Source organism: Lissotriton vulgaris, chromosome 4_1 (genome assembly GCF_964263255.1).
Source record: "Lissotriton vulgaris chromosome 4_1, aLisVul1.2, whole genome shotgun sequence".
Taxonomy (NCBI): Eukaryota; Metazoa; Chordata; class Amphibia; order Caudata; family Salamandridae; genus Lissotriton; species Lissotriton vulgaris.
Genome location: NC_141691.1, coordinates 1,746,462,525 through 1,746,488,392, shown reverse-complemented (window position 1 = coordinate 1,746,488,392; position 25,868 = coordinate 1,746,462,525). Strand labels below are relative to the sequence as shown.

General features: G+C 44.6%; 1 protein-coding gene across 1 annotated transcript in view; it reads right to left on the bottom strand.

The window, feature by feature from the left end:
- VPS13B (vacuolar protein sorting 13 homolog B) overlaps positions 1–25,868 on the bottom strand; it is a 2,999,480-nt gene that overhangs the window by 2,097,426 nt on the left and 876,186 nt on the right. Inside the window, exon 19 of the mRNA XM_086966051.1 lies at positions 7,739–7,912. Coding sequence (XP_086822177.1) covers positions 7,739–7,912 — 174 coding nt within the window. The remainder of the gene's footprint in view (positions 1–7,738; positions 7,913–25,868) is intronic.

Sequence of the window (25,868 nt, the reverse complement as noted above, 5' to 3'; positions counted from 1 at the left end):
CAGCGACGAAGACACCATCAAAATCATGAACTCCATCCACTCCGGATCCCCATCTGACCCCTGCCCTCACCACGTCTTCAACAAAGCCAGAACAATCATTGCGCCCCACCTGCGATAAACAATCAACAGTTCCTTCAAGACAGCAACTTTCCCGGAAAGCTGGAAGCATACCGAGACAACGCCCTTCTGAAGAAGCCCAAGGTGGACCCCAAGGACCTCAAGAACTTCTGGACCAACTTCCTGCTCCCGTTCCCAGCAAAAGTGAAAGAGAAGATAGTCAACGAACAGCTAACCCGCTACCTTGAAGACAACAACATACTGGACCCCTCCCAATCCCGTTTTCGCAGCAACCACAGCACCGAGACCGCCCTCATTGCTGCCACTGACGACATCAGGATCCTGATGGACAAAGGAGAAACAGCCGCTCTCATCCTCCTGGACCTATCAGCAGCCTTTGACACAGTCTGCCACCGCACCCTATCAGCACGCCTCCATGACGCCGGAATTCAAGAGAAGGCCCTGGCCTGGACCACATCATTACTCTCCGGCAGAACCCAGAGCGTCCGCCTCCCACCCTTCCGCTCGAAACCTACCAAGATCATCTGCAGCGCCGCCAGGGATCCTCCCTCAGCCCGACGCTGTTCAATATCTACAGGGCACCGCTCGCCCACGTCGCACGATAACATAACCTCAACATCATCTCCTACGCCGACAACACCCAGCTGATCATATCCCTCACCGAAGACCCCCACACAGCCAAAGCCAACCTCCACAGAGGAATGAAGGCCGTAGCCGACTGGATGAAGGACAGCAGACTGAATCTGAACTCAGACAAGACGGAGGTCCTCATTCTCGGACCCACCCCATCAGCCTGGGTCGACTCCTGTTGGCCCACATCGCTAGGCACAGCCCCGGAACCCACAGACCACGCACGCAACCTGGGGGTCATCCTCGACTCCACCCTCTCCATGACCAGGCAAGTCAACGCCGTCTCCGCGTCTTGCTTGAACACCCTCCGCATGCTCTGCAGGATCTTCAAATGGATCCCTTCCGACACGAGGAAAACCGTCACCCAGGCCCTAATCACCAGCAGACTCGACTATGGGAACGCCCTCTACTCAGGAACAACAACCAAGCTCCTGAGACGACTCCAACGAATCCAGAACGCCTCGGCACGACTGATCCTCGACATCCCCAGACGCAGCCATATCACACACCACCTGAGAGGCCTGCACTGGCTCCTCGTCAACAAGAGGATCACCTTCAATCTCCTCATCCACGCACACAAAGCCCTACACAACGCCGGACCCACATACCTCAACAAGTCTCAGCTTCCACACCCCCACTCAAAACCTCCGCTCAGCCAACCTCGCCCTTGCCACAGTTCCTCGTATCCGGAGGACCACCGCCGGCGGCAGATCCTTCTCCCACCTCGCCACCAAGACCCGGAACGCTCTCCCCACCAGCCTACGACAGACGCGGGACCTGCTGGCCTTCAGAAGACTCCTGAAGACCTGGCTCTTCGATCAGTAGCGGCGCCCCCTCCCCTCCCCCAGCGCCTTGAGACCCTCACGGGTATGTAGTGCGCTTTATAAATGCAGTGATTGATATGGAAATTCTCTCAGGTGGCACTATGCTGCTCATTTGTTTTAGTACCAATGTGCAGGTCTCTAATCTGGGACTTTTTAGGTGTTTAAAAGAGATCACTATCCTGAACAGGGAGGTAGGAGAGCAGTGAGGAGTCTATGGCTAGGTTGAGGAGCCACTATAAAGAGCTTAACCAATCAATCAATCAATCAAGAGTATTTGTAAAGCGCGCTACTCACCCACTAGCGTCTCAAGGCACGGGGGGGGATGGGGTGAGGGGGGGGTGGTGGTGGGGGGGGGGGCTGCTGCTGCTTGAAAAGCCAGGTCTTGAGATGGTCCTGGGTGAGTCGTAGGTGGGTGGGGAGGGTGTTCCAGGTCTTGGCCGTCAGGTAGGTGAAGGATCTTCCTCTGGTGGTGGTTCTGCGGATCCGTGGGACGATGGCGAGGGCGAGGCTGGCGGAGCGGAGCTGGCGGGTTGGCGTGTAGAACGTGAGGCGGTTGTTGAGTTATTCGGGGCCCAAGTCGTGGAGAGCCTTGTGTGCGTGGGTGAGGAGTCTGAACGTGATACTTTTGCTGATGGGGAGCCAGTGCAGGTCCCTCAGGTGGGCGGAGATGTGGCTGTGTGTCGGGGGATGTCCAAGACTGAACCAAAGGCAAGTAACTTGCTCTTCTAATCGATACTTCCAACTGCAGATTCTCACCTTTCAATACATACCAAAGCAGTACTTCCCAAAGGTGGAGGGTCTGTGTAGTGGGTACAGACCACAACATCCTGCAGGATTGTCTGGGCAAAATGCCCTTCCCTTCGGACCTGGTTTTCAAAGCAGTAGTGCTTCATGAACGTTTGCACTGGTGCCATATCCAGCCTGACAGATGTCAAGAACATGTACTCCCCATGTTAACGCAGTGCTAACAGCCTTAGCCGTGGTCGAATGAATTCTCAGTACTTCCAGAGGCTGCTTTTTAGCTAGTGCATAGCAGATCGTAATTCACAGGACTATCCACCTCAACATAATCCGTTTCTGCTCAGCCTCTCCTGTATTTGCCCCAGAGAAGCCCACAAAAAGCTTATCATCCACCCAATGGTTCTCTAGTAAAATCGATTTAAAATCTTAAAGTTCTTTTGGGGTCCAGCCAATGGAATTTCTCCTCTTCTCTCAAGGGATGAGGAAGAGTCAAAAGATGCAAGATCAGCTGTACATCTGCTCGAAGGTGGTGCAAATAAGGAACATCAGGACCAAATTAAGGTTCTACTGTGGCCTCACAAATGGTTTGGGAAGGGAACATGTGTGTTAAACCTGCAATAAACCCCATCACAGCCAGTGATTAAAACAATGACGGTTGGTCAGTCAGATAGAAAAAGGTCAAACGGGCCAATAAATAACCTCTAAAAGTACCCTCTGCAAAATCTTGTTGGGCAAAAGACAAAACAAACAAAACATCCAACAATTTGGTTTGTAAGATGCCTGTATTGCAAACTTTAAACATGTCCCAAATGTGTCTCTGTGTCCAGTGTAAATTGATTTGTAGAGGGATATCTGGCAGTAAAGATGACATCCACAATCTCAGATGGTAGATCTAATACATTCAATTGTCACCTCTTAATCGCCACTCATGGAGGTGTAATTATCATAGGTCTGTGTGCAGAACTCTGCACTACTACTACAATAGAAGTCCCCCCACCGAAGCAGTGGCCTGATTTGAATACAAATGCTCATGCCCAGATGTTCTGGGTACCAAACTCTCCTGGCCCATTTCCGATGTTCTTCAGAAATCTGGGCATGAGTGGCAGAGGTGGAAAGGCGTACATGTGTCCTGGGCTCTACTCTAGCTGGAATGAGTCTTCTACAGAAAGCTTTCTTTGGAACTCCAATGTGCAAATGTTTTATAACTGCACTCTTGTCAACAGTGGAGACACAATCAAGCCAGGGCTCTCCCCACGGTCAGAAGATGCCCTAAGCCTCCTTGGGTGCAACCACTATTTGTGATCCACAAAGTGCCACTGGCTGAGCTCATCCGCCCTGGAGTTTAAAGATTCCGCCAGGTGGGTCCAAATCAGGGAGTCGCCTGATGCTCCAGACAACTTCAGAGGCACAGGACGCTACTCCACTCTGCTCATTTAAGTACAACATGGTGGTATTGTCATTAGGAATCTGCACCAGCCTCCTCTTGATGGACCACAGGATGGTCATCAACACCAGACGAAAAGAAACTCCAACAGAATGACAAGGGCCAGGTTTCAGCTACAGACCATTTCCCTCAAATGACCTCCCTAACCCAGCAGGAGCACATCTATCATCACTGTCGATTCTGGGCGGAGCATGAAGTGAGTTCTGCCACTGGTTCAATTGTGGTCAGACAGCCACCACTGCAGATCTCATGCAGTCTCCGAAACCATGGATTGAATCTGACAGATTTCCTTGGTGCATGACCCAGTGAGACTTCAGATTCCACTGCAGAGCTAACATATGCCACATAGCTTAGTGGACAAACCGGATTCAGAGGCTCAGAACCGCTCTCACCAAGACTGAAACATCCAGATTATAACCAGGATGTCCTAGACTCGTTGTGACAGAGGGAAAGCCCTGAACTGCATTGTGTACAAGAGAGCTCATATTAAAAGGAACCTCTGAAGAGAGCCAGGTGCGACTTTGGCACTTTGATTAGGAACCTCAACGATGTCAGGATGCTCGCCGTCATCTGAAGTTAGTCCATGAATGACTGTGGAAGCCCACCTTCAACACTCAGTTATTGAGAAAGGAGAAAACGTGTACCCCAACCTCTGAAGACGGGTGTTGACCACAATCATCAATTTTGTGATCAAAGGGGCACAGCTAAGGCTGAAGGAGAGCAGGACAATATTAAAATGCTTGACCTACCTTGAACCGCAGGCAATGTCTGTTGAACTGCAGAACAGCTATATGAAAAAACGCATCCTGTAGGTCCAACACCACTATCTAATCGCATAGATCCAGGGTAGACAGAGCCTGGGCCAGCATGGACATACTAAATCTGCCCATCTAAAAGAAGGCATTTAGAGGGCGAAGATCTAAAATGGGACAGAGGCCTCCATCCTTCTACAGCACAAATAAATAGCAGGAGTAACAACTCGTCCCTATCTCCGCATCTGGAAACCCCTTGATGGCCCCTTAAGAAAGTAAGGCTCACACTTCTTGCAGAAAGGTGCACATCTGAGAGATGCTCTAATGTGAGGGGAAGCTGCGGTGGATCAGAAAGAAATGGAAAGGCAAAACCCTGCTGGACAATCTGGAAGACCCATCTGTCCGATGTGATAGACTGACATCCTGGGTGAAAGCGTGTGCCAAAAATTAAAGCGTCTTGGAAGCTAATGCTGCAGGGAAGGGGGACTGAGAAGATCGGTGCCTTTGGGGACCTGCACGATGTCTGACTGAACCACATATCAAGCCACGAAAGGACTGGGGTGACTGCTGTGGGGGTGGGAGATCCAGCACTGACCATACACTAACCTTCTGGAGTAGTCCTGGAAAGACCAAAACTACTGGCAGTGCACAAGTTGAGAGGACAAACTGAATGTGCCATGACCTGGCTCTCCTTAAAATGTTCCAAGGCGAAGTCAGCTTTTTCACCAAATAGGTGGAAATCATCAAAAAGCATATCCATAAGGGGTGCTTGCAAATTTCCATTGCATGCCATGTCCCAGAAAACATGCATGTAGAGCCCCAACAGGCAAATAACATTAACCAACCTCAAGGTTAGGCTGGCCAAACAGAATGTTAATATTCCCCAGCGCTGCAATACTCTTTGACTCTCCATCTAGGAGGGGTTATACCAAATGAACTGGGATTCAACCTGGTGGTGGGAACCTGGATCACCAAACTCTTTCAAGCAGGATGCTTAGTTAGAAAATCAGGGTCGCCGGGCTTCAGACTGTAGTGTCTGGCCACCTGCCTGTTCATAGGAAGGCAAGAGCAAGGCTTAGACAAACTGTCCATCAGATTATCAGTTAAGGCTTTGTTGAATGGGAGTAAGGGCTCAGAGGATGCAGGCCCAAGCTGTAGAACCTATGTAAGGCCATTTGTTTTAATTTACACTGAAGGAAGTTGTAGGTCCAGGGCCACAGAATTGCAACAGCAAAGCACTCTCAACTGTTGAGGACCCAAGGAGCGAAACCAACCATGGAACACAACCTTGTATCAGGGCCACTGGTCTCTTGCAGGCCCATATATAACTGTCATCATAGTAATGAGAAGGTAAATCATCCCCATTATCACCATTGAATCAGAACTAAACAGATGATGGAGCTTTTGAGCATGACTCAACAGTAGTGGTGGTAAAATGTAAGAACCAGGCTGCGTTGGAGCAGAGTTGGAGTGCAATCTTGTTCGAGGTCAAAACAGACCCGGCATCTGACATCATTGTCAGCACTAGATCCTCCTCCGGGACCAGCAACATCGGTAGGGGTATCAATAAAAAAAGGATCATGCATGTCTCAAAGCCAGAATGGAAGGAGGTACCGGACTCGGTGGGGAACCTGAGATATGCTTAAGAGGTTCTCATGGCACAGAGGGCGTATCCACTGGTGGTAAACCTACAGGAGATGTCTGTGGATCCTTGGGGCCATAAGGCGCACCAGAGGGAGCCTAAACAGTGCTAAAAATAGGCACTTAAAGTCTTGACTTGGTGTTTCTGACGGCCCATAGAACCTAGACCACATTAGAATCCATTGCAGAATTGACTCCTAAAGCGGGCTTCGGGGGGCAAGACCAATTTGCACTGGGTAAAGTCCTGCTTTGTCGTCTTATGTTTTCTTTTTGACTTGCACTTCAACTTTTCCTGATGATTTCAATTCAAACAAAGATCAGTCCTGGACTCGACCTTGGTAGCATGTCCACACCCTTGACTTGGGGCAAGTGCAGGATTTACACAAGGTCCGTGACTTCTTTCAATGTTTGGCGGTCCATCATTGTTTCAGACTACCATCGGGTGGGTGCATGAGGGCACATTCTTCATGTGACCTGAAGTCATATCCAGAGCCCACACACTAAAGGTGCACCTCATGCGGTTCAGTTACCAACATATGTTTCCAACAGTCACTGCATGGTTTGAACCCTGTAGTTTTAGATGGGGAAATTATTGCCTTGCACATTGGAATCAAATTGAAATCAAGTCGAAAGCTGACATAAAAGGGGACAGAGGGAATGAAGCAAAAAGAGGAAAAGGTACTTACTCTCTGTTCGGTTCTCTTCAATTGTCAGACCATTTTCCTCTCCTGGAAATATCAGCAAAAGAATAAACTTAGAAATTCAGGCGTACTATATTAAGGGCTTCAACCCGGGATTAATTGAAGACCGAGATGTGTTTTTGATTTTGGGTTGCAGAGTGGCTATGAACTACAAGTGTCTTCTCTTTAACACTATGAGGATACATAAGGCGCTATCCACAATTTTGGTAGGCCCATAATGCGAGACCATGACCTGCCACTGATGGCAAAGGACACATTTAAAAAAAATGTCCAGTGAGATTGGCATTGAAAAATAAATAGATATTAGTCAACGTCATGACTAAGTGGAATCGGAGCATTTGTTGCTTCTTCCATCGTTCTGCTTTGGCATATAAGAACACCAATTTATCAAACCTTCTAAGATTTATAAAGATACTTCTGCTTGATATTTTGCCAAATCCAAACTTTCTCAACAGCTAGACCTGATCATCTTATTCAAATTACTCTGTCACCTCAGAGCTGTCGATCCAACTCTGTCATTATCGGAACAAAAATCTCAAATATACTTTTGAAGTCTCTAAAGGTGTGAATGTGTGCCTCTGTACAAACCTGTTGAAAATGTATACCGAAGACGACAAATGAGTAGTAGGGTGATAAGCCTCGAGGTTTTCATTTAAATATACACAGTACATGCAGCTGCACGTCAAAGTTTGTCTCCTAGAAGAATTCAACTTTAAGAAGATAAAAAAAACTATAGCACCGCTTCTTTTAAGGCAAATATAAAAGCTAATGGACAGCATCTATTGAAAAAGGAATCACTACGCAGGGCAATACAGTAAACACAAACAGTGCAAGCATGAAAGCATTTACTCATATTCCATATTTATAACAGGCATGGAGCAGAAGTTGGTGTGATGCCAGCAGTGTATCAACTTATTATTCACTCACCAGAATTGTGGCAATAGTCCATCTGCTGTGGGATCTGCACCGTGAAGGCCATCAGATCAGGCCCTAGAAGTGACTCTGGTTTCCTACTTTCATTCAGCCATTTGCTTCTGTGCAGATCTTTGGTATCTGATGGTCCCTGGATTAAGGGGATCAGCTTCTCTTTTCCGCTATCACCTACGCCAAACAGATCATGTCATAGTGTTACTTCAAAATTCCAAGAGCAGAAGTAAATCAAAAGAAAAGTGCAGTAGAACAGGTGCTTAAAGGCACTACTTGTGGTGCGTGCGTACAAAAAGAAACACACTTACAATCCAATTGTCCACCAAGACACTATACAGCTTTGTTTGGCCCAGTCCAAGTTACAAAATCCTTCAATAAAAGTACATTTAACTGCCATTAAAGCCTGCAGGGAACCTCTTAATGAGGTCTCTTTCTTCAAGATTCCTGGAATCAATTTTTTTTAAATATCTTTTATTACATTTTGTAGGTAAGAGTACATTACACAACAAAAAGGTCATACAAAGAGATACACAGTTACCTCATCCTCCTCTCGTATGCAATAAACAAGGAAAATAAAGGCTGAGGAGAGCATGAATCGTGGTCGTGCCAAAACATATACTCGACAAAGGATTCCTGGAATCAATGACTATTTGGAAGGTATGAGGAAAACATTTCCATCAATTATAAAAGGCCATCCAAGCGAGAATTTAATCTATTATTATCAAAACTTATATGGCTTCCTTCTAAACTCATACACAAGGCTACATTGCAACATCTTTCTTGGAAAGCAGCCTTTTTACTTGCTGTCATTTCAGCTCGAACAGTGAGTGTAATACAAATCTTTTCTTCAACAGAACCCTACATTCATTGTAATGCTAATAGGGTAGTGATGAAGATAAATCCTTTATTCATACTGTAGGAAGTTTGGGATTTCCTCATTAATCAGACCATTACGTTAGTAACACTTTTCTGAACCCTTCAACTGAACCTGAATGGTCCCTACATTCATTAGGCATTAATATAGTCTTGCAGTTCTATCTAAAGAAATCAAAAGACCTGAAAAATACTATTCAAATTTTCATTAACTATTGCTATATTAGACAAGGTTTTTCTACCTCTTAACAATCTATTGCTACATAGATAGTTTTAATCCCTACCCACTGTCAGCTAGAAAATAAACCCCTTCCATGTAAATCTAACATGCACTCTACTACAGCTAAAGTTGACACTAGGTTTGACTGAGAACTATTTTGATTCCTGGCATTTACAGGGCAGCAACTTGGAAATTGGTTATCAATTTAACAAGACATTGCTGCCTTGATGCTGATACCCAACCGGAAGCAAAACTGGATCAAGAAACTCTTAGGAATCTTTTCAAATAGTAGTGCACAAAGCAGACTTAAGACTTTATGTCCCTCTTTAAGTTATGAAAAGGGAACACTTGTATATAAATATATTTATATGTATTTATTTATAATGATGCCTATATATAAATATGCATATTTCTTTTTCTTTGTATATGTACACATATATATATGCAATTTTCCTTAGGAAATTTGAACAGAAATCCTGCAAATACTGCTGAATGGAATTATACCAAATTTGGAAAGCTAGATCTTTACACAGAACATACTTTTTGTGATTTGGTGTAAGTCCGTTCAGAAGCTTTGAGAAATTAAGTTTCAAAATGTATGCATAGATAGAGACGCTGTAGAACTGCAGGACCAGCAGATCAAAAAATTAGATCGGATTGGATGCCTCACATCAACATAGATGATTGGAAGCCATCTTAGGACTCAGGGACTGAGTTTCCGTATCCTGAAGAAAAAATGAACATAATATATAGAGGGGCAGGGTAGGGATATCCTGACCCCCTCTGGGGACAAATATGTTTTTTTTAATGATTCTGGGGATAGGTAGAAGTTTTTTTTAATGATTCTGGGGATAGGTAGAAGCAACTAAAAATTAGAGAGCCATTTCATGGCTTCTGAGAAACCATCCCCAAAGGCCTCTATACTATTTTTTTATTTTTTAAAGGAGAGGGTGGGATTTGCGGCCCTCATCCCCGAGACAGACAATGGTCCCGAGGACCCCATCCCCTAGAGCCTGAAGCCATTTATAATTAATTATGGGGACAGGGCTTACAGCACCCTTCCCCAAGCAATTTGATGACCCTGTTGACCCCATCCCAAGGGTATGATGTTTTATTTGGGAAAGGGGAGTGGGTCATACTCCCTGAGCCATAGAACAGCCCGGGACCCCAACACTCTAGGCCTGAAGTGGGATAGTGTCCCAGGGACTCCCTCTCCAGGGACACTGTCCTGTTTCCTGCCCAGAGGTGCGGGCAGGGAAAAAAAATCGAATTCCCTGCCTGCGCTCCTTCAGGTAGGGAACATAGTTTTGCTCCCACCCAGAAGCAGAAACAAAAACGGTGTACAGGAGCACAGCAATACAACCAGCTCCCACCGGCACCAAGGATGGGTGTAGGTTGGGAAGCCAGTGGGTCAACGGGGGTGGTGGGCCTCTCCCCGGTTGCCTTCAATGATCAGGGATTTGTGGACATCCAGGTAGGGACCTGGGGCAACCATGTAAAAAATAAGCAAAGATACGTGCAGTGCAGGAGTGGACTTCCCAAGCTGCTATTAAAAAAGTGTGACCTGAGCCCCCAGCATACATTTTTTTTATCCCAGCTTCAATATTAAAGAGGCGAGGCTGTGAATTTTGTATTCAGAGCTCCCTGTCTGGAGAACCCTACAATACCCTGAATGGCTTGATTTTATAGATAATTTTTGTTGTTGCGCCCAAAGGAGGTGAAGCGCTTCACCAACACAAAAAGTGTTGTGGGGGGTTGCAAGGGAGCAGCAGCCCCCAGGAAGGCTCCCGGGTCATTGAATACATGACCCCAGGAGAGATAACCATTATTTTTAAAGCAATCTGATGTGGAGCTGGATGCTCCTCACTTGTAGTGCAGAGACCTCTTGTGGTTGGTTCTATGGCTGCCTTTTTTGGCCTGAAGAGCGTTAAAGATAGACCAAAGCACATATTTAGCTTTGACTAGAATAAAAATGCTTTATTTAAAATATTTTTGTGACAATAATTATTATACATTGCCGTGTGTATTTCTAAGGATTACTTTGGAATATGTTTATTGATAAATTATTGTGCTGATTATTTGACAGAGATAACATGTCTGCGTTATATAGACTGATGTGCTGACCTCTTGCTAAAGCCAATAGGTCTGCCTTTTATATTTTGGTGCTCTGACTCTTGGACAAAGCTAGTGGTTCAGACTTACTTATACTTAAGTATTACTCTCTTTATATTGTTACATTATGTTAAAAAAACTGAAATAAATTGAAAATAGGTTAAGATCAGGCATATGGAACTCATGATATTCTATGACATCATGGATAAAATGGAGGACAATCCCAGCTCTCAACTTGAGCTACAATTGGTGGAGCTGGCCTCCCTCGGTCCAGTCACTAAGGAGGAAGTCTTGTCGGTGCTGAGATCTATGAAGAGCGGCTCCCCGAAAGACCCAGCACCTATTAAATATCTTAAACAGGTGTCATCCACTATCGTCGGCCCTGTGACGGACTTGATAAACCTGTCTTTCGCCCATGGGGTGGTCCCCCCCAGTTGGAAAGAGGCGGTGGTTAAGGCTCTTTTGAAAAAGCCTAACCTCGATCCCGCCGATCTCGCCAACTTTCGGCCTATCTCTTTGTTGCCGGGTATCAGTAAGGTGGCTGAGAAGCTGGTGAATAGCCGCCTTTCCAACTTCTTGGAAGCCAATTCCCTCCTGGGCGACTCCCAAACGGGTTTTCGCCCCGGTCAGGGGACCGACACCGCCCTGCTGGCGGTCGTGGAGAATGCGAGGAGCATGCTGGATTCGGGGGGGATCAGTGGCAGTGATCCTCCTGGACCTCAGCGCTGCTTTTGACACCGTGGACCATCAGGTGCTTCTCCAACGGCTGTCGGGGGTGGGGGTCACGGGTTTGGCCCTCAAATGGTTCGCCTCCTTCCTGGAAGGTCGTACATTTGAGGTGTGGGAAGGCCAGGAAAAATCATCCTCTACCCCTCTCCAGTGTGGTGTGCCACAGGGCTCTTCATTGAGCCCTACCTTATTCAACGTTTACATGGCCCCCCTGGAGAGTGTGGTACGGCCGCTGGGTATTAAAATCATCAGTTACGCTGATGATACTCAGCTGGTGGTAGGCCTTTCCCAGTCGGCGTACCATCCCGACCGGCTGCACACGTGTCTTGAAAAGATCTACACGTGGATGTGCAGCTCAGCCCTAAAGTTAAATGGCTCCAAAACGGAACTGATGCTGCTGAGGAACTCCTCTCCATCTTTGTCCCCCAGCAGCTGGCCAGACTGTCTGGGACCGATGCCTCCCCCCAAGCAGGAGATCAAGAGCTTGGGGTATGGCTGGAGCAGGACCTATCGTTTAAAACCCACGCCAAAAAGACTGCTGGCGTGTGCTTTGGCCTGCTCCGTTCAGCCCAGAAGATTCTGCCCTTGCTCCCAGTGGCCACTCGAAGGCTTCTCATCCAGGGACTTATCATCTCGCGGCTGGATTTCAGCAACGCGCTATTCCTGGGCGCACCCGAATCTACCCTGAACAGACTGCAGCAAGTGCAGAACGCCTGCCCGCCCGGCGTTGAGGGCACTGCACTGGCTCCCTGTGAGGGACAGGGTGAAATTCAAGTCACTCTGCATCGCCCACAAAGTTCTGCACGGGGTAGGTCCACCTATTCTGGAGGAGATGGTCCAGCCCTACAAGGCCTCTCGCTCTCTTCGCTCTGACCACCAACATCTCCTTCAGGTTGGCAGGGTGAAAAAGGCAAGAACTGGTGGCAGAAGGTTTTCAATAAATGTGGCCTCCTTGTGGAACTCATTGCCCCTACAACTGCGCTCGGAAGCCAACCTTCTCAGGTTCCGTAAACTTTTAAAAACCTTTTTGTTTTCCGCTTAATCCCTGCATTCTTTTAGTAGTGTTATGTTCTGATAAGCGCTGGGATGCCTATTGGTAACCAGGCGCTATACAAAACTCAGAATAATAATAATAATAATAATAATAATAAAATCACTGATGACATCTGAATCACATCATTGATGACAACACTGCATGACGGGGACGTGAGTTCTAGTTACTTTGGTTAATTATAACTGATGAATTAATGCTTTTTCGAGTTTAAAATGTTACATTTTAACTGAGATTATCACCTCATGTCACTTTAATCATGGGTAGTTATGCGAAGGTTCTTGTTTCCATAGGAAATGCATTTTTTTGTCCTGCTAATAACTATGGCGTTGTTTGACGAAGCTCAATTAAAATTTTCAAAAACGTGCTTCTCCTTGACTAGTTTGCACATGCAAAGTTTCGGGATGATCCATCAAGCAAGGGCTGAAAAAAAAGGGATCCCGAAAACGTGTTATCCCCAGTCATTTTCCCATAAGAACTTTAGACACAGCTATAGCCTAAACCGCTGAACGGATTTACACCAGATTTGGCAGAAAGCTAGATTTAGGTCTAGAAAGAGTGCTTTTTGCGTAAATCCGCTCAGCCGCTTTTGAGCAATTCCTTCTCAAAAACTTTGTATATCTGGAGACATGTAGCCTCCGCAGATCCTGACAGATCTCAAGCTGAGATCTGATCGGCTGACACCAACTCAACCAGGAAGTGGTGGCAGCAATCTTAAGACTCACGATTCGGTCCCCCAAAAAAACAAGGGAACAGGGTAGGAATACCCTGAACACCTAGATTGAGGGAGCTGCCTGGGGCCAAAATGCGAATCGGCACCAAACAACCCACCCCTCAAAATACAGGCGCAATCTCCAGCATTTTATTTTTAAGGCTTCCCCCCCCCCCCTTCCGGAGGGCCCATGCCTGGTCGGAAGAGAGGATAATTTTTTGGGGAGGGGCGCAAATGGTCCCCCTTGCCTGGCCTATCTTGCCCGGGGGCTCATCCCCATGGGCCCTGCGCATTTATTAAGGGGGAGGAGGGCACGTGGCCCACCTACTAGGGCCGATTTCATCTCTAGGGACCCCATCCTACAGGGCAGTGCACATTTTGTAAGGGGTAGCGGGGAACACTACCCCCCTCCTCAGGCTGCTTTCAACCCAGAGGCCCGGCCCCTTCTTTAAGGGGAGAAAGGTAATGCGACCCCCCTCTCTGCCCCAATAATGGCCCTGGGAACCCCATCCCCCGGACCAGCTCACAGGCTTTGTCTGTGTTTGCTCTAACTTAGCAGGAGCATTTTCACATCTCAGCTTCAAAAATGCTCCTGCTCCGAGCGAACTTTAGATACGTTTACCTGCCTGAAGTGATGAGGGCATGGAACTAGATCTAAGTATTGCTCCCGCCCGCAGGGAGCAGCATTAGTAGATGCTTCCTGTGGGTGGGAGCAATGCCAGCTCCCAGTGGATGCTGGGAGCCGGCTAGGGCCACAAGGCTCCCCCCACAACCCCTAACGACTATATGGTGGGTGCCCCGGGTAGGCACTAGGGCACCCATATTTAAAGATACGCGCGCCAGGGAATATGGTCCCTGGGGTCAAAATCTGCTTGGGGAGAGGGGCTGTGTGCCCTCCTCTCCTCTTTTATTTTAAAGAGTGGCCAGGGGAGATGGCGTCTCGGGGGCCTTACAAGGCTTGGGGAGAGGGGAGCACCGCTCCCCTTCAATTTTAATAGTGGTCCTGGGTGCCCAAGGGTCCAACAAGGTGAGGGAAGGAGGGCCTTGTGGCCCTACCTACCATGAAATAGGGGACCTGGGGAATGCTGTGCCCAGGACCTAACAAGGCGGGGGTCATGCCACCCCCTTACTCCTTAATAAAAAAAAATCAGCAGGGGGATGGGGTCCCCAGAGCCTAATTAGGCTCGGTGAGGGCACCTCCTTTATAATATATATGGCCCTGTGGATTGGGTTCCCAGGGCAATAATAGGTTTGGGAAGGGGGAGCGGTTTATGAAGCCCCCTCCCCTTAATAAAAAGTAGAGAAAAAAAAGGCCCTGGGGGTTGGGGTCTTCAGGGCCTGGTCCTGTGGCCAACCCCCAGCCATGCACGACCGAAGGTCCTGCAATGTGGATTTGGCTGCCTTTACAGTGTTGACTGCAGAGAGTTGGCTGCAGGCCAGGCCCTGCAGCCAATCCCCTGCCGCACACAGCCAGAGGTCATCCCGGCTGGGGATTGGGATTTACATATTGTAATTAAATACTACTTTGGGTCAAAAATACCCATAGAAATTCAAGGAAACAACAAAGGTTAAAGTAACGTTATAGGTCGGTGATAATGTTCAGTAACAACATAATGTTTAAAACTCTAAAAACCAAAGAAATTCACCAGTTATAGTTATAGTTATCTCGAGTAACTATAACTCGTGGTCTAAGTAACTATTGCTCGCACTTTCACCATGCACTGCTAATTACCTCACATATTACATCACTCACCATTGATAATTTCACTGCGGCATTTGCTTCAAAATTATTGATGAGAAAACTGTGCATGGCGGGGGCGCAAGTTACAGTTAACTTAGGACATGAGTTATAGTTACTCAATATAACTATAACTGGTGAATTTCTGTAGTTTTTAGAGTTTAAAGCATTACGTTGTTATTGAACAATTCACCTAACCATATGATTACTTTACCCCCACACGTGTGTGTATGTGTGTGTGTGTGTGTGTATATATATATATATATATATATATATATATATATATATATATATATATATGTATATCTCTCAAAGTGTAAACCTTGTAGCGATAAACAAGATTCAAGAGCCTGCACAGAGCATGCAGGTTCCAATATTTTTAATGGCAACACGTTTCAAGTCAAACGGGTCTTCGTCACAGGCTAATTACGCAACCCAGACAGGTGGATGTGACCGGCACTTGTGTGAGGAATAGATATAAATATGGTGGTGTTAGATCAAGCAGAAAACAGTTTTTGTCCCTAGGGCTGACATTCTGCACAGAGAGCAATTTCAGCTGCAGCCAAACCAGAATTGACATCTACAAGTTTATCCGTAAACTCAAACAAAAGAAATACCACCTGCTGAGAGCCAACAGTATGAATAGCAAGATGCCATCAGAGGACAATATTGCAGCAGGGACTAAGGACTCATGGCACCATTACCACAGCTTTTAAACTAAAATTAACCTTTATGCCTAATATGCCCCATGATTCAATTGATATATTCAATGAAAATCTAGCTGTGCAGATCGAAGAACGTAACTATCAAATTCAGAGAGCTCGGAGAAAACGAAGCAGACACAACAGAAAATATCAATAACTAATTGAAAAGGTACAGAACAACAAGCATCTAGTAATTTGCAATGCTGACAATGGCAGTAACATTGTCATTTGGCCTAAATCAGACTACATAGAAGAAGCCTTTAAGCATCTTAATGACACACTTTGCTACAAGAAAAGTAACATTCGAGCAGTCAGAGCAATGTATAGATTTGAAAAAGGCCCAAAGTGAGTTTAAAACAGATTTCTAGCCAGGGGCTACCCTATGTAAAGGACTGATCTATCATAGCCAAAACAGAAGGTTCAAGTAGAGGAAGTTTGATATTTGGCAAAAGTAGCAGTTGTCAAAATGCGTCTGACAGGAAACGAGAGATGGAGGGTGAAACGAGAATGATTTTGACCTATAGCAAGCAGGAGCGACAGCTGAGAACCATTTTCAGGAAAAATTGGCCTTTAATTCTCAGCAATCCTGTTATAGGTCCAAAACTCCCTAAATTGCCAAAGATTACATTTAAAAGAGCCATTTCCACGAGCAATGCCCTTGAAAAGAGTAGTCCAGAAATCTCAGAGGGGTGTAAATGGCTCACGTTGAGAAAGGGATTCTTCAAATGTAATTCCTGCGGGGCATGCCAATTTGATTCCATTATTACACAATATTACACCCATTTCCATGACAGACCAATTAAGATCAGTATATTCCTCACCTGCAAAACAGAATTTGCTATCTATATGTTGGAATGTACATGTGGGCTACGATATGTTGGTAGCACTAAGCTACAGGTTCATAAGCAGATCCTACAACACATTCGGGCAATAACAAATTTTGATCTGACATAGCCAGTCGCCCACCATTGTAAGAAATTCCATGACAGCAATATGAGTCACCTCAGGTATTACGTACTAGACACCATACCTAGTTCAAGACACTGAGGAAATTTGGAATTTGCATTAAGAAAATTGGAAAGTAGATATATTCTTAATTTGGACGCCAAGACACCTAATGGGCTTAACACCAGTGAGGATATATACACCTACCTTTAATCTAATGATCTATATATATTTTTTTCATCATTTCACGTTTTGTGGTGTTTGCTAGAACCACAATCTGTATAGCAGTAGGGTTCTTGCACTATACTCATAATATCATTCGTAATATCTTGATATCAGTATCTAAAATTGCTAGAACAGAGTCTGCAGCTCAGCTTGGCATTTATATTTTCGCTTGTTTATAGTTGTCCTTTTCATAGTGTCTTTTTTGTTATTAAGCACTTTATTGCACTTTGAGCACTTTTAACAAACCAATAAGGCGGCCACAAAAGATGATACTGCCCACAGGGTCTATATTGTTGCTATGTTAGTTTCGGACTTGTCATGCTATATGAGGTAAAACAGCAGTCTAAATACAATAATAGAAGGCACGTTTATCTTATGTTGCATGTTACTGAGTCTGTCATGATCGAGTCACATGATTGACAATCATAGATGAGCACAAAATTAAGGTTATATTAAGCATATTTCATGACTATTTATAATGAATTGCTTATTTTGCACATTGCATTATTTTGCACATGACATATTGAATTCATCTCGTAATATTTTTGCTTGTATACCATGTAATCAATTGTTTAAGCCTTACTCCATTTTATGGTTGACATTTAGAACTGCAAGAGATTTTACAATATGAAATTTGTTCAAGTTCTCAACCGGCTAATATACTAGTATCAGCTCGATTGCTCATCAAAAAACAGTCTGTTTTCCATTTTTATCTTGCTATCAGGCACTGGGCACTTTAAATGGTTTTGAAACTACCGTAGCTGCGTCATGTGATCAAGGCCAAGCTTGGCTGAAACGTGTCGTGGCAGATTGTGATTCAATAAGGAACCTTTTGCACGCAGTCATGCTGTCTATGTCCTGACGTCCATCGTTTGGAAAGTGACCGTGAAGGGATTGAAATGTGAGTGTGTTTATGTGTATACACACACACACACACACACACACACACACACACACACACACACACACACACACACACACACACACACACACACACACACACACACACACACAAGCAAGGAACTCTGAGTACTTCCCAAATTTAGGAAGAAAGAAGCTTATTTATCTGGAGAGCACCCTACAGCACCAGCAACACCCTGGACCTGCTCCCCAAAATGTCTGTTTTCCTAGCAAAGTATTAAGCATGGGATTAGGATAGTGCCATCCACACCAGTCTAGAAAGGAACAAAGCTTTTTGCCATGTTTACAGCAAAGTCTTTAAGCATGGGATTATCACAGTGAAAAATAACAAAAGCCTTTTACCACTCCAGGTTTAGTATCACAGCTTTGGATTGGTAAAATACCACCCAAGCCAACCTGTAATACATAACAACCACCCCATACTCGTTTTGCTTTTAGGCATAGAATCAGCACAGTGCAATCCATATGGAGCTAGAAATGTTGGTACAACCCAGAGTCTCTTGCTTCCGGTTTTGCATCATTTATTCGAAGTTAGCCTTCTGTCTTTTTTTCTGACTTTTTTGTTAATCATTTTTGTATGTGTTGAATTGAAGTGTGTATTGAAGTATTTCACCTTACTCAAGTAAAGCACTAACTGTATAATCAGTTGTTAAGAGTTATAAAAGGGCCACACTGAATTTTGAATGTCTAAAGTTAAATCACCTTCTTGAGTAAGCTTGGACAGCTCTGGCTCATATACTGAGAGACTGGTGTGCTAAAGAGAGTACTTGAGTATCCAGTTTGGGCAATGGTCCAATAGTCATGCAGCCCCAGAACACCAGTGGTAAAAGGCTCCAGTTATTACGGTTGAATTGAGCTCTGACTGCTCTGGGATCCGCAACCAGGCGCTCACACCAAGTTTTTCCAAAGCAGCAGCTTTTCACACTCACAACTGCTAAATAACATGCAAGCAAGCCTTAGGGTGTATCTTCTCAGTTCTTGCCCCCTAAGGCATCCAATTCTCTTCTGACCCTTGTTAAAATGTGTTGTATTTTAGGAATACTCCCTCTCAAACACTCACATGGTAACACATAATTTCTACAGACATGGCATGTGCCCTGCACGGACAGCATAGAAACATGTATAGGAGTTGGGGAGGGGGGACACGTATGCAATGGCAGGTATGTAGCTCTATGTCAAAAGGAAGGGGACAACCAGGCAGGCATTTATGTTTCAAGCTGCGATAGGTGTCAGAGTAGCCAGCTAAAAACATATATGGGTGGTGAGGAACAGTACTGATAGGTACAAAACTAACACCTTAGCTGCTTTGGAACGTCCAGCTCCAGTGCTGAACGTTCCATTGCGCAGGTGCAGATGGAACGTCCAACGGCCGACGGCAGCACTCCCGAGGTAGTGGTGCCGTCGGCCGCTGGTATAGGCGCAGCGCTTAAGAGGTTAACAGAGGAAATCGATCATCAGGTGTTTACATTTGTTGGGGTGATATAAACCAAACTGCAGCCTCTCATTGTGATTTGGTTAGACTATTTGCAAGCATTCAACCTATCACATTTTGGGTGATTGATTGCCAGTAGTGTTGATTGCCAGTAGTGTGCTTGGAAACCTGAGACTGGCAAAGCTTTCTCAGTCTACTACTGAGAATGATTGTGAATTCCAAGGAGTAGTAAATTGGCACCCATTCAATGAGTATTTAAGGGGTGCAAATTTCCTACTTATTTGGTAAAGCAGCCGCTATATATATTTAAGATCCTATACAAAAAATGAGCAAGTTAAACCTCTTAGTGAAATGAGACCTAACTACCAAATGAAGAATGCATTTGAGGCGTGTCACGCCCCAAAAATTCCCACTGAAGCTATGCCTCAGTCTGTCCCACCCTGGGCCTGGTAGTTCTTCATGGTACTCATGACTATGGTCAGATACAATACAATAGCCTCGAGTCCCTGCCATAGTATCACTTATTTTAAATGTATTTTTAGTGTACTCACTCTTCTTGGTTTCTGCTACAAGACGCCTTGCGGTTATAGTTGTCCAGTCAGTGCATGAGGGTAGAGCTTCATGTTTCTAACCCTCACCTTTTACAAATCAATGTATTAAGTGGCTGATGGTCCCATGTAGTAAGCCCGAGTTGCAAATAAAGGCAGGCACAGATGCAAATAATAGGACAGGTCAAGCTAGCGCTGAGTCATGGGTCTGGGTTGGCTATAGGAGTCCATTCATGAGCCGAGCCATGAAATTGCATAATGTAAAAATAATACAATCTCTTTAAAATTCAAAAATGTGTATTCCTTTAACATGCTGAATCATTTTGCCAAAGTACATCATATTATATCACTGCCTAGACAGACATTTATTAAACACTGTATTGTAATTGAATTTACATAGCGCTTACTACCCCTGACATGGTGTCGAAGCGATTCATGATAGTTTTCAGAAATACGCATGGCTTGTCCCATCAACAACAATGCTGTTAGTATCTAGGAGACAAATCAGGAGTCCTGAACCCACTAAGGATCCGATTTACAAAGGTAAACTTACCCTTTGTGAAAGTTTACTACTTTTCGGCATTCACAAAGGTAAACTTAGACCAAAGGTAAATTTAGACCAAAAGTCTAACTTTACTTTTGGTGCAAGCTTACCTAGGGGAATACCAAAAAATAGTAAATGTACACAGAAGTGTAAGTTTACTTTTGTGAATCAGGCTCTAAATGTGTCCGACATTTTCATTATAGATGGATGGAGCAACATTAGTCTGCTAAATCAAATCTAAGAGATGCTTGTCCTGAATTCATATATTTTGAAAGCGCGCTCCTATGTGTTAATCAAGAAAACTGAGCCTCTTTGAAATAAAGTATGTGCCTAGGATTACACAATTTGTAAAAACACAGAATGCGGTAATTATTCCATGTTATTTGGTTTTGACATTTTTAAATTCAGCCACCAGATGTGTATCTCAGTCTCAAAGGTCGCTGTTTTGTCTTTAATTCAGAGCTCATAATGCGAAACACGTTAAGAGATAGTATATCCGACTCAGGGCCCCCAGACCCAACTACTAAGACAACCATGCATGTATTTGGTGGATGGCTCCCCCTTGGAAACGCCAGAATAGAGGCATGGCGTTTTTGAAGGGCAGTTCCAACAGAGGTTAAAAACTTTCGGGCTCTTCGGTACAGGAGTATGTGTGCATTCCTGTTCTGATGTTCTTTAATTATTATCAAAGACATCGTTTTGCAAAGACACGCTAACTCAACAACAGCGAATGTGTGGAAAAATCTGATTTTGAGTTCTGTTTGTTGTGCAACAATCCCTCTAAGTGTGGCGCTGGATTAGAATGGGGGTCTCGGTCTGTCTGTCCGCCCGCCTACCGGATAAGAGTCACAGACTGAAAATTGAGAGTCAAACTCGGATTACTCCAGCGGCTCCCACTAAGGCGCCGATTAAGCTGAATTAACACAGTCACAAAGAGCTGAAATGAATCCCATCCGCTTCACACTTCAAACTAATATTTACTTCCCGCGGTATTTTTACACGTGGTTGTGATTCTGAAAATCGCAGATCGCTCCATAAAGAAATCTGGTTCCCAGTACCCCACTTTCTTAACTAAACACGACGGCACGGTGCTCCTTTGCCGTGTTGCGTCAATGAGCCGCTAAATCCATTCAACTCTGAATGAAACATTCCTACCTTGTTTGGAAGTATAAAGAACTCAAATTGCTGACTTCAAAGTAAATATCTGGTAAACGTTGAAAAGAAAACGTACAGTTCTTGTGGGATTACAAAATAATGCAATACTAATGCAAGGAAATTTTACTTAGAAATTCCCACTGTACATTAGGGATACAGAGCACTTTTCGGATTTATAACTTTGATAAAAGCAAACGGTCATTACACTTTGTGCATTTAGTGATTACTGATTAGATTACGGGTGAAATTAGTAATCAATTACAACAGAAAAGCAATTACGCTGACAGGGGCTAGTAGTCAATTTACTTAATTGTTTAAATACATGATAAGTACTCATGCGTTGAAACCACCACAGTTATTTTTTTTTATGTGCTGTAGCGACTCATGTAAAAGTAACACAGTTCCCAGCTGGTGAGATCGGGGCTCCTGGATGAACAAACTTGAGCACATTCCATTGTGGTCTATCAAAAAAGTGAAGGATGCTAAATAAAAGACAGCTACTAACAAAGATGAGATAAAAACACTTTACGGATCGCTGTTTTATATACACCATTTTTCACTACACCATTTCTCTTCTACTATGGTGTAAGAGATGCTAGTGCTTGGTTCTAGCTAGACAGCTTAGTAAGGTTCAGTTCGAGGTAGGTAATTGAGTGCACAGAATGTACCAAAGCCCAGCTCCTACTTAACTTTTCCTGGCACGTTAAATTCATATAATCGCGGAGACTCTGTGATATCTTTGCCGTTATGACCACATTCTAAATTGTGTTTTGGTTCTCTCTTTAACACTACTTTCATTATTTTTATACTACACTTATAAACCACCTTTCAGACTCTTGTCCAATTTTCAACTTGTTATGAATGTTCAGACGGTAGAAGATACTTTACGGGCCTACAAGCTATTGTAGGTCATTTAAACCCAAATCTGAACTCCTTCAAACTTAGCTAAACAAAAGAACTGTTCGCATTTTGTCTACATTGTGTTCACCAAATTAGTTGACTTTCATTCCATCAAAAATGTCCTATTTTTAGGTCCTGCCTGATGAAGGGCATACTCTGTTGCTAGCAATGATCTGTTGTATCTTAAAAAAACAAAACTCTGTAAAGGGGCTTTTAGCCCACCAATTAATTGTCACTGGTTGGCTTCATTGTCACTCTTTTTTTCTTCCTTTTCATTGGTGGAAGCAAATCAGCATACTTGAACTTCACTTTGTCTCTACGTGTTCTTTACTTCCCTGGAGCATGGACCAAGTACTGATTGATTTCTTGATTAGTGTTCTTCCACACCGCTTGTACTCGGATTGTGGTACTTACATTTTTTTTTGTTTTTGCTTCTGCGTGCAAGACAAAGTGAAACCATCGTAGTGGAGGCTTGTGGTTACAGGTATTTACAAAAGAGTGAATGCAAACAGCTAGCAATAACAAAACTTTGTCGGATATGACCAATACCTGAAACATAAATTTTGGACACCTAACGCTTTGATTGAGGACGCATGCTCAGGAGCAACCGGTGCAGGTAAGTGCGGTGAGGCGGGGTGGGGGGGATTCGACAGACGACAACGAGGAAAAATAACTTTAAAAAAAGGAAAACCACTTACTTTGTGCTCACTGCATCGCCGAGTCGGAGTTGCGGTGAGCACAAGATACGTTTTTTTTTTTAATGTTATTTTCCCTCGTTGTCGTCTGTCGACTCCCCTCCCTCACATCCCCTGCGCTTACCTGCACGGCTGCTCCTAAGCATTCGCCCTTCGTTTAAAACTGCTACTATACAGTATGTGTTTTTCTGGATTTTACTTTTTTACTTATTTGTTGGTTACTTCATTTTATAATTTAGAAGCTATTTTACTCCTCATCAAACATGGTGTTTTCAAAAGGATTATCTTTCACTCTTAACTCCCTTGCTTCTCCCAACCCCAAAATCTTAAAATCACGCTTACTTCCCTTTACCTCTAGCTATCTCTGAACCCTAAATTCACCCTTACCTCCCTTTAAGTCTACCCACTCCAAACCCTAAAATTACCCTTACCTCTACCCAGCCTAAACCCCTCACCTCTACCCACAGAACCCTAAAACCACCCACACCTTCCTTTTACATCAACCTATTCTGAACCATGAAATCACCCTGACCTCCCTTAACCTCTACCCACCGAACCCTAAAATTACCCTTACCTTCCATTAGCTCTAGCCATTCCTGAATCCTAAAATCACCCTTCCCTCTCATCAACTCTACCCACCCCTGAACCCTAAAACAACCCTAAACACCTTTAACTCTACCCATATAGAACCCTAAAATTACTCTTAACTCCCTTTCCCCAGCGCGCACCGAACCCTAAAATCACTCTTTCCTCACTTTAACTATACTCACACCTGAATGCTAATTTCACTTTACCTTCCTTTACCTCTTTCCACCCCTGAACCCTAAAACAAGCTTTACCTATATCCAAACCCTTAATACTAAAATCAAGCTTACCTCTCTTTACCTCTACCCTTCCCTGAACCCTAAAATTACCCAAACCTCTATTTATCTCTACCCATCCCTCAATCTAACCCATACCTCCCTTTGTCTCTTACCACCCCTGCATCTTAAAATCACCCTTACCTCAGTTTAGCTCTGCCCACCCCATAACCATAAAATCACCTTCACCTCCATTTACCTCTACCTATCTCTGAACTCTAAAATCACCCTTACCTCCATTTGCCTTTACCCATCCTTAAATGATAAAATCCCACCCTTACCTTCCTTTACCTCTACCAACTGCTGAAACCTAAATTCACCCTTAAATCCCTTTATCTTTACCCACCCAGAATCCTAAATTCACCTTTTCCTCCCTTTACATCTAACCCACCCCTTTATCCTAAACTCACCCATATCTCCCTTTACCTCTCTACTCACCGTAAACCCTTAATCATCCTTACTTCCATTTACCTCTACCCATCTCATTACACTAAAATCACCTTTTTAAAAAAATAACATAAAAAGTATTTTATAAACAAATATGTACGTACTTGCAAGGTAAAGGGAGAAATACTTATGTGTGTGGTACTTAACTGCATGGTAAAGACTGCATAGTAAAGATCCTCCATGTTAAAGGCAGAGTGGTACAAGCTGTTTCCCATCAGGTAGGAGTTTTTCCTGCCCTCTCCTGTCTTCACCCCTAGTGCCCTTAAATGTTTTGGGGCATAGTCAGTTATTTTATGATCTTTCGTATGTTTGGTGGGCACTATGGCATCTGACAGTTTGCTCCCTCAGTCCCTCCCTCGTCCTATACTTGCTTGCGAGACATGTTCTTTACTTACAGACAGGGCCGGACTGGGAACCACAACCGGGGGGGTTGGAGGTGCCGCTGAGCTCTTTTGGTACAGGGCCGATTTTGCACCTATGCTGCAAAAACGGCCCTGTAACAAAAACGGCCTCCAGGGACCAAAAACCGGCCCCCACCTGTGCAGCGCACCGGGGGATTGTCTGGTGCCTGCTATGGCCAGTCCTGCCCTGCTTACAGGGGACTTGGAACCTGCCCATTGCTTACAACCGGTTGGCTTAATCGTCACTCTAATTTCTTAGCTTCACTTTAGTCAGCAAGTGCTGGTTTCACTTCCTCTTGTGCATTTGTCTCTATACTAGAGCTTGGCCTAAATCCTGCTTTATTTGCACAGTGTACTTCCACTGCTTGCCTAGAGCAGGTCCTCATGCCAGCTCCCCCTGCGACAGTTCTCCTGTCCAGCTTGCCTGCAGTCCGCTACCTGTCTACAAGTTGCCCTTTGTCTGTGACTCCTTTGCTCTTTTCTTGCTGTTTTGTGTATTCTGCTTGCTTGCCTGCCTTTCATTTTGCCTTTTCAGTTCATTTTTCTGCCCTCTGTTCTGCCGTTTTTGCTCTGTTTTCTGCTCTCAGTTTTAACTTTTCTGCTTCTTTCTCTGCCCTCTATTTTGCCTTTCTGCTCGTTTTTCAGCCCTCTTCTGCTCTGTCTTGCTTTGTCTGCTCATTTCTTCCCTCTTCTCGCCATTTACTTCCTCCACCCACCCAGCGCCCCACCCTTCCCCAGGACTCACTTAATGGAGGCTGCAGCACAACTCCATTGTGAAGGTCCTCATGCCAGCTCCCCCAACGACAGTTCTCCTGTCCAGCTTGCCCACAGTTCACTACTCTCCGCTGCTTGTCTTCTCGCTGCCCTCTGTTTGTGACCACCCTGCTCGTTTCTTTCTCTGTTTTGCGTTTACTGCTA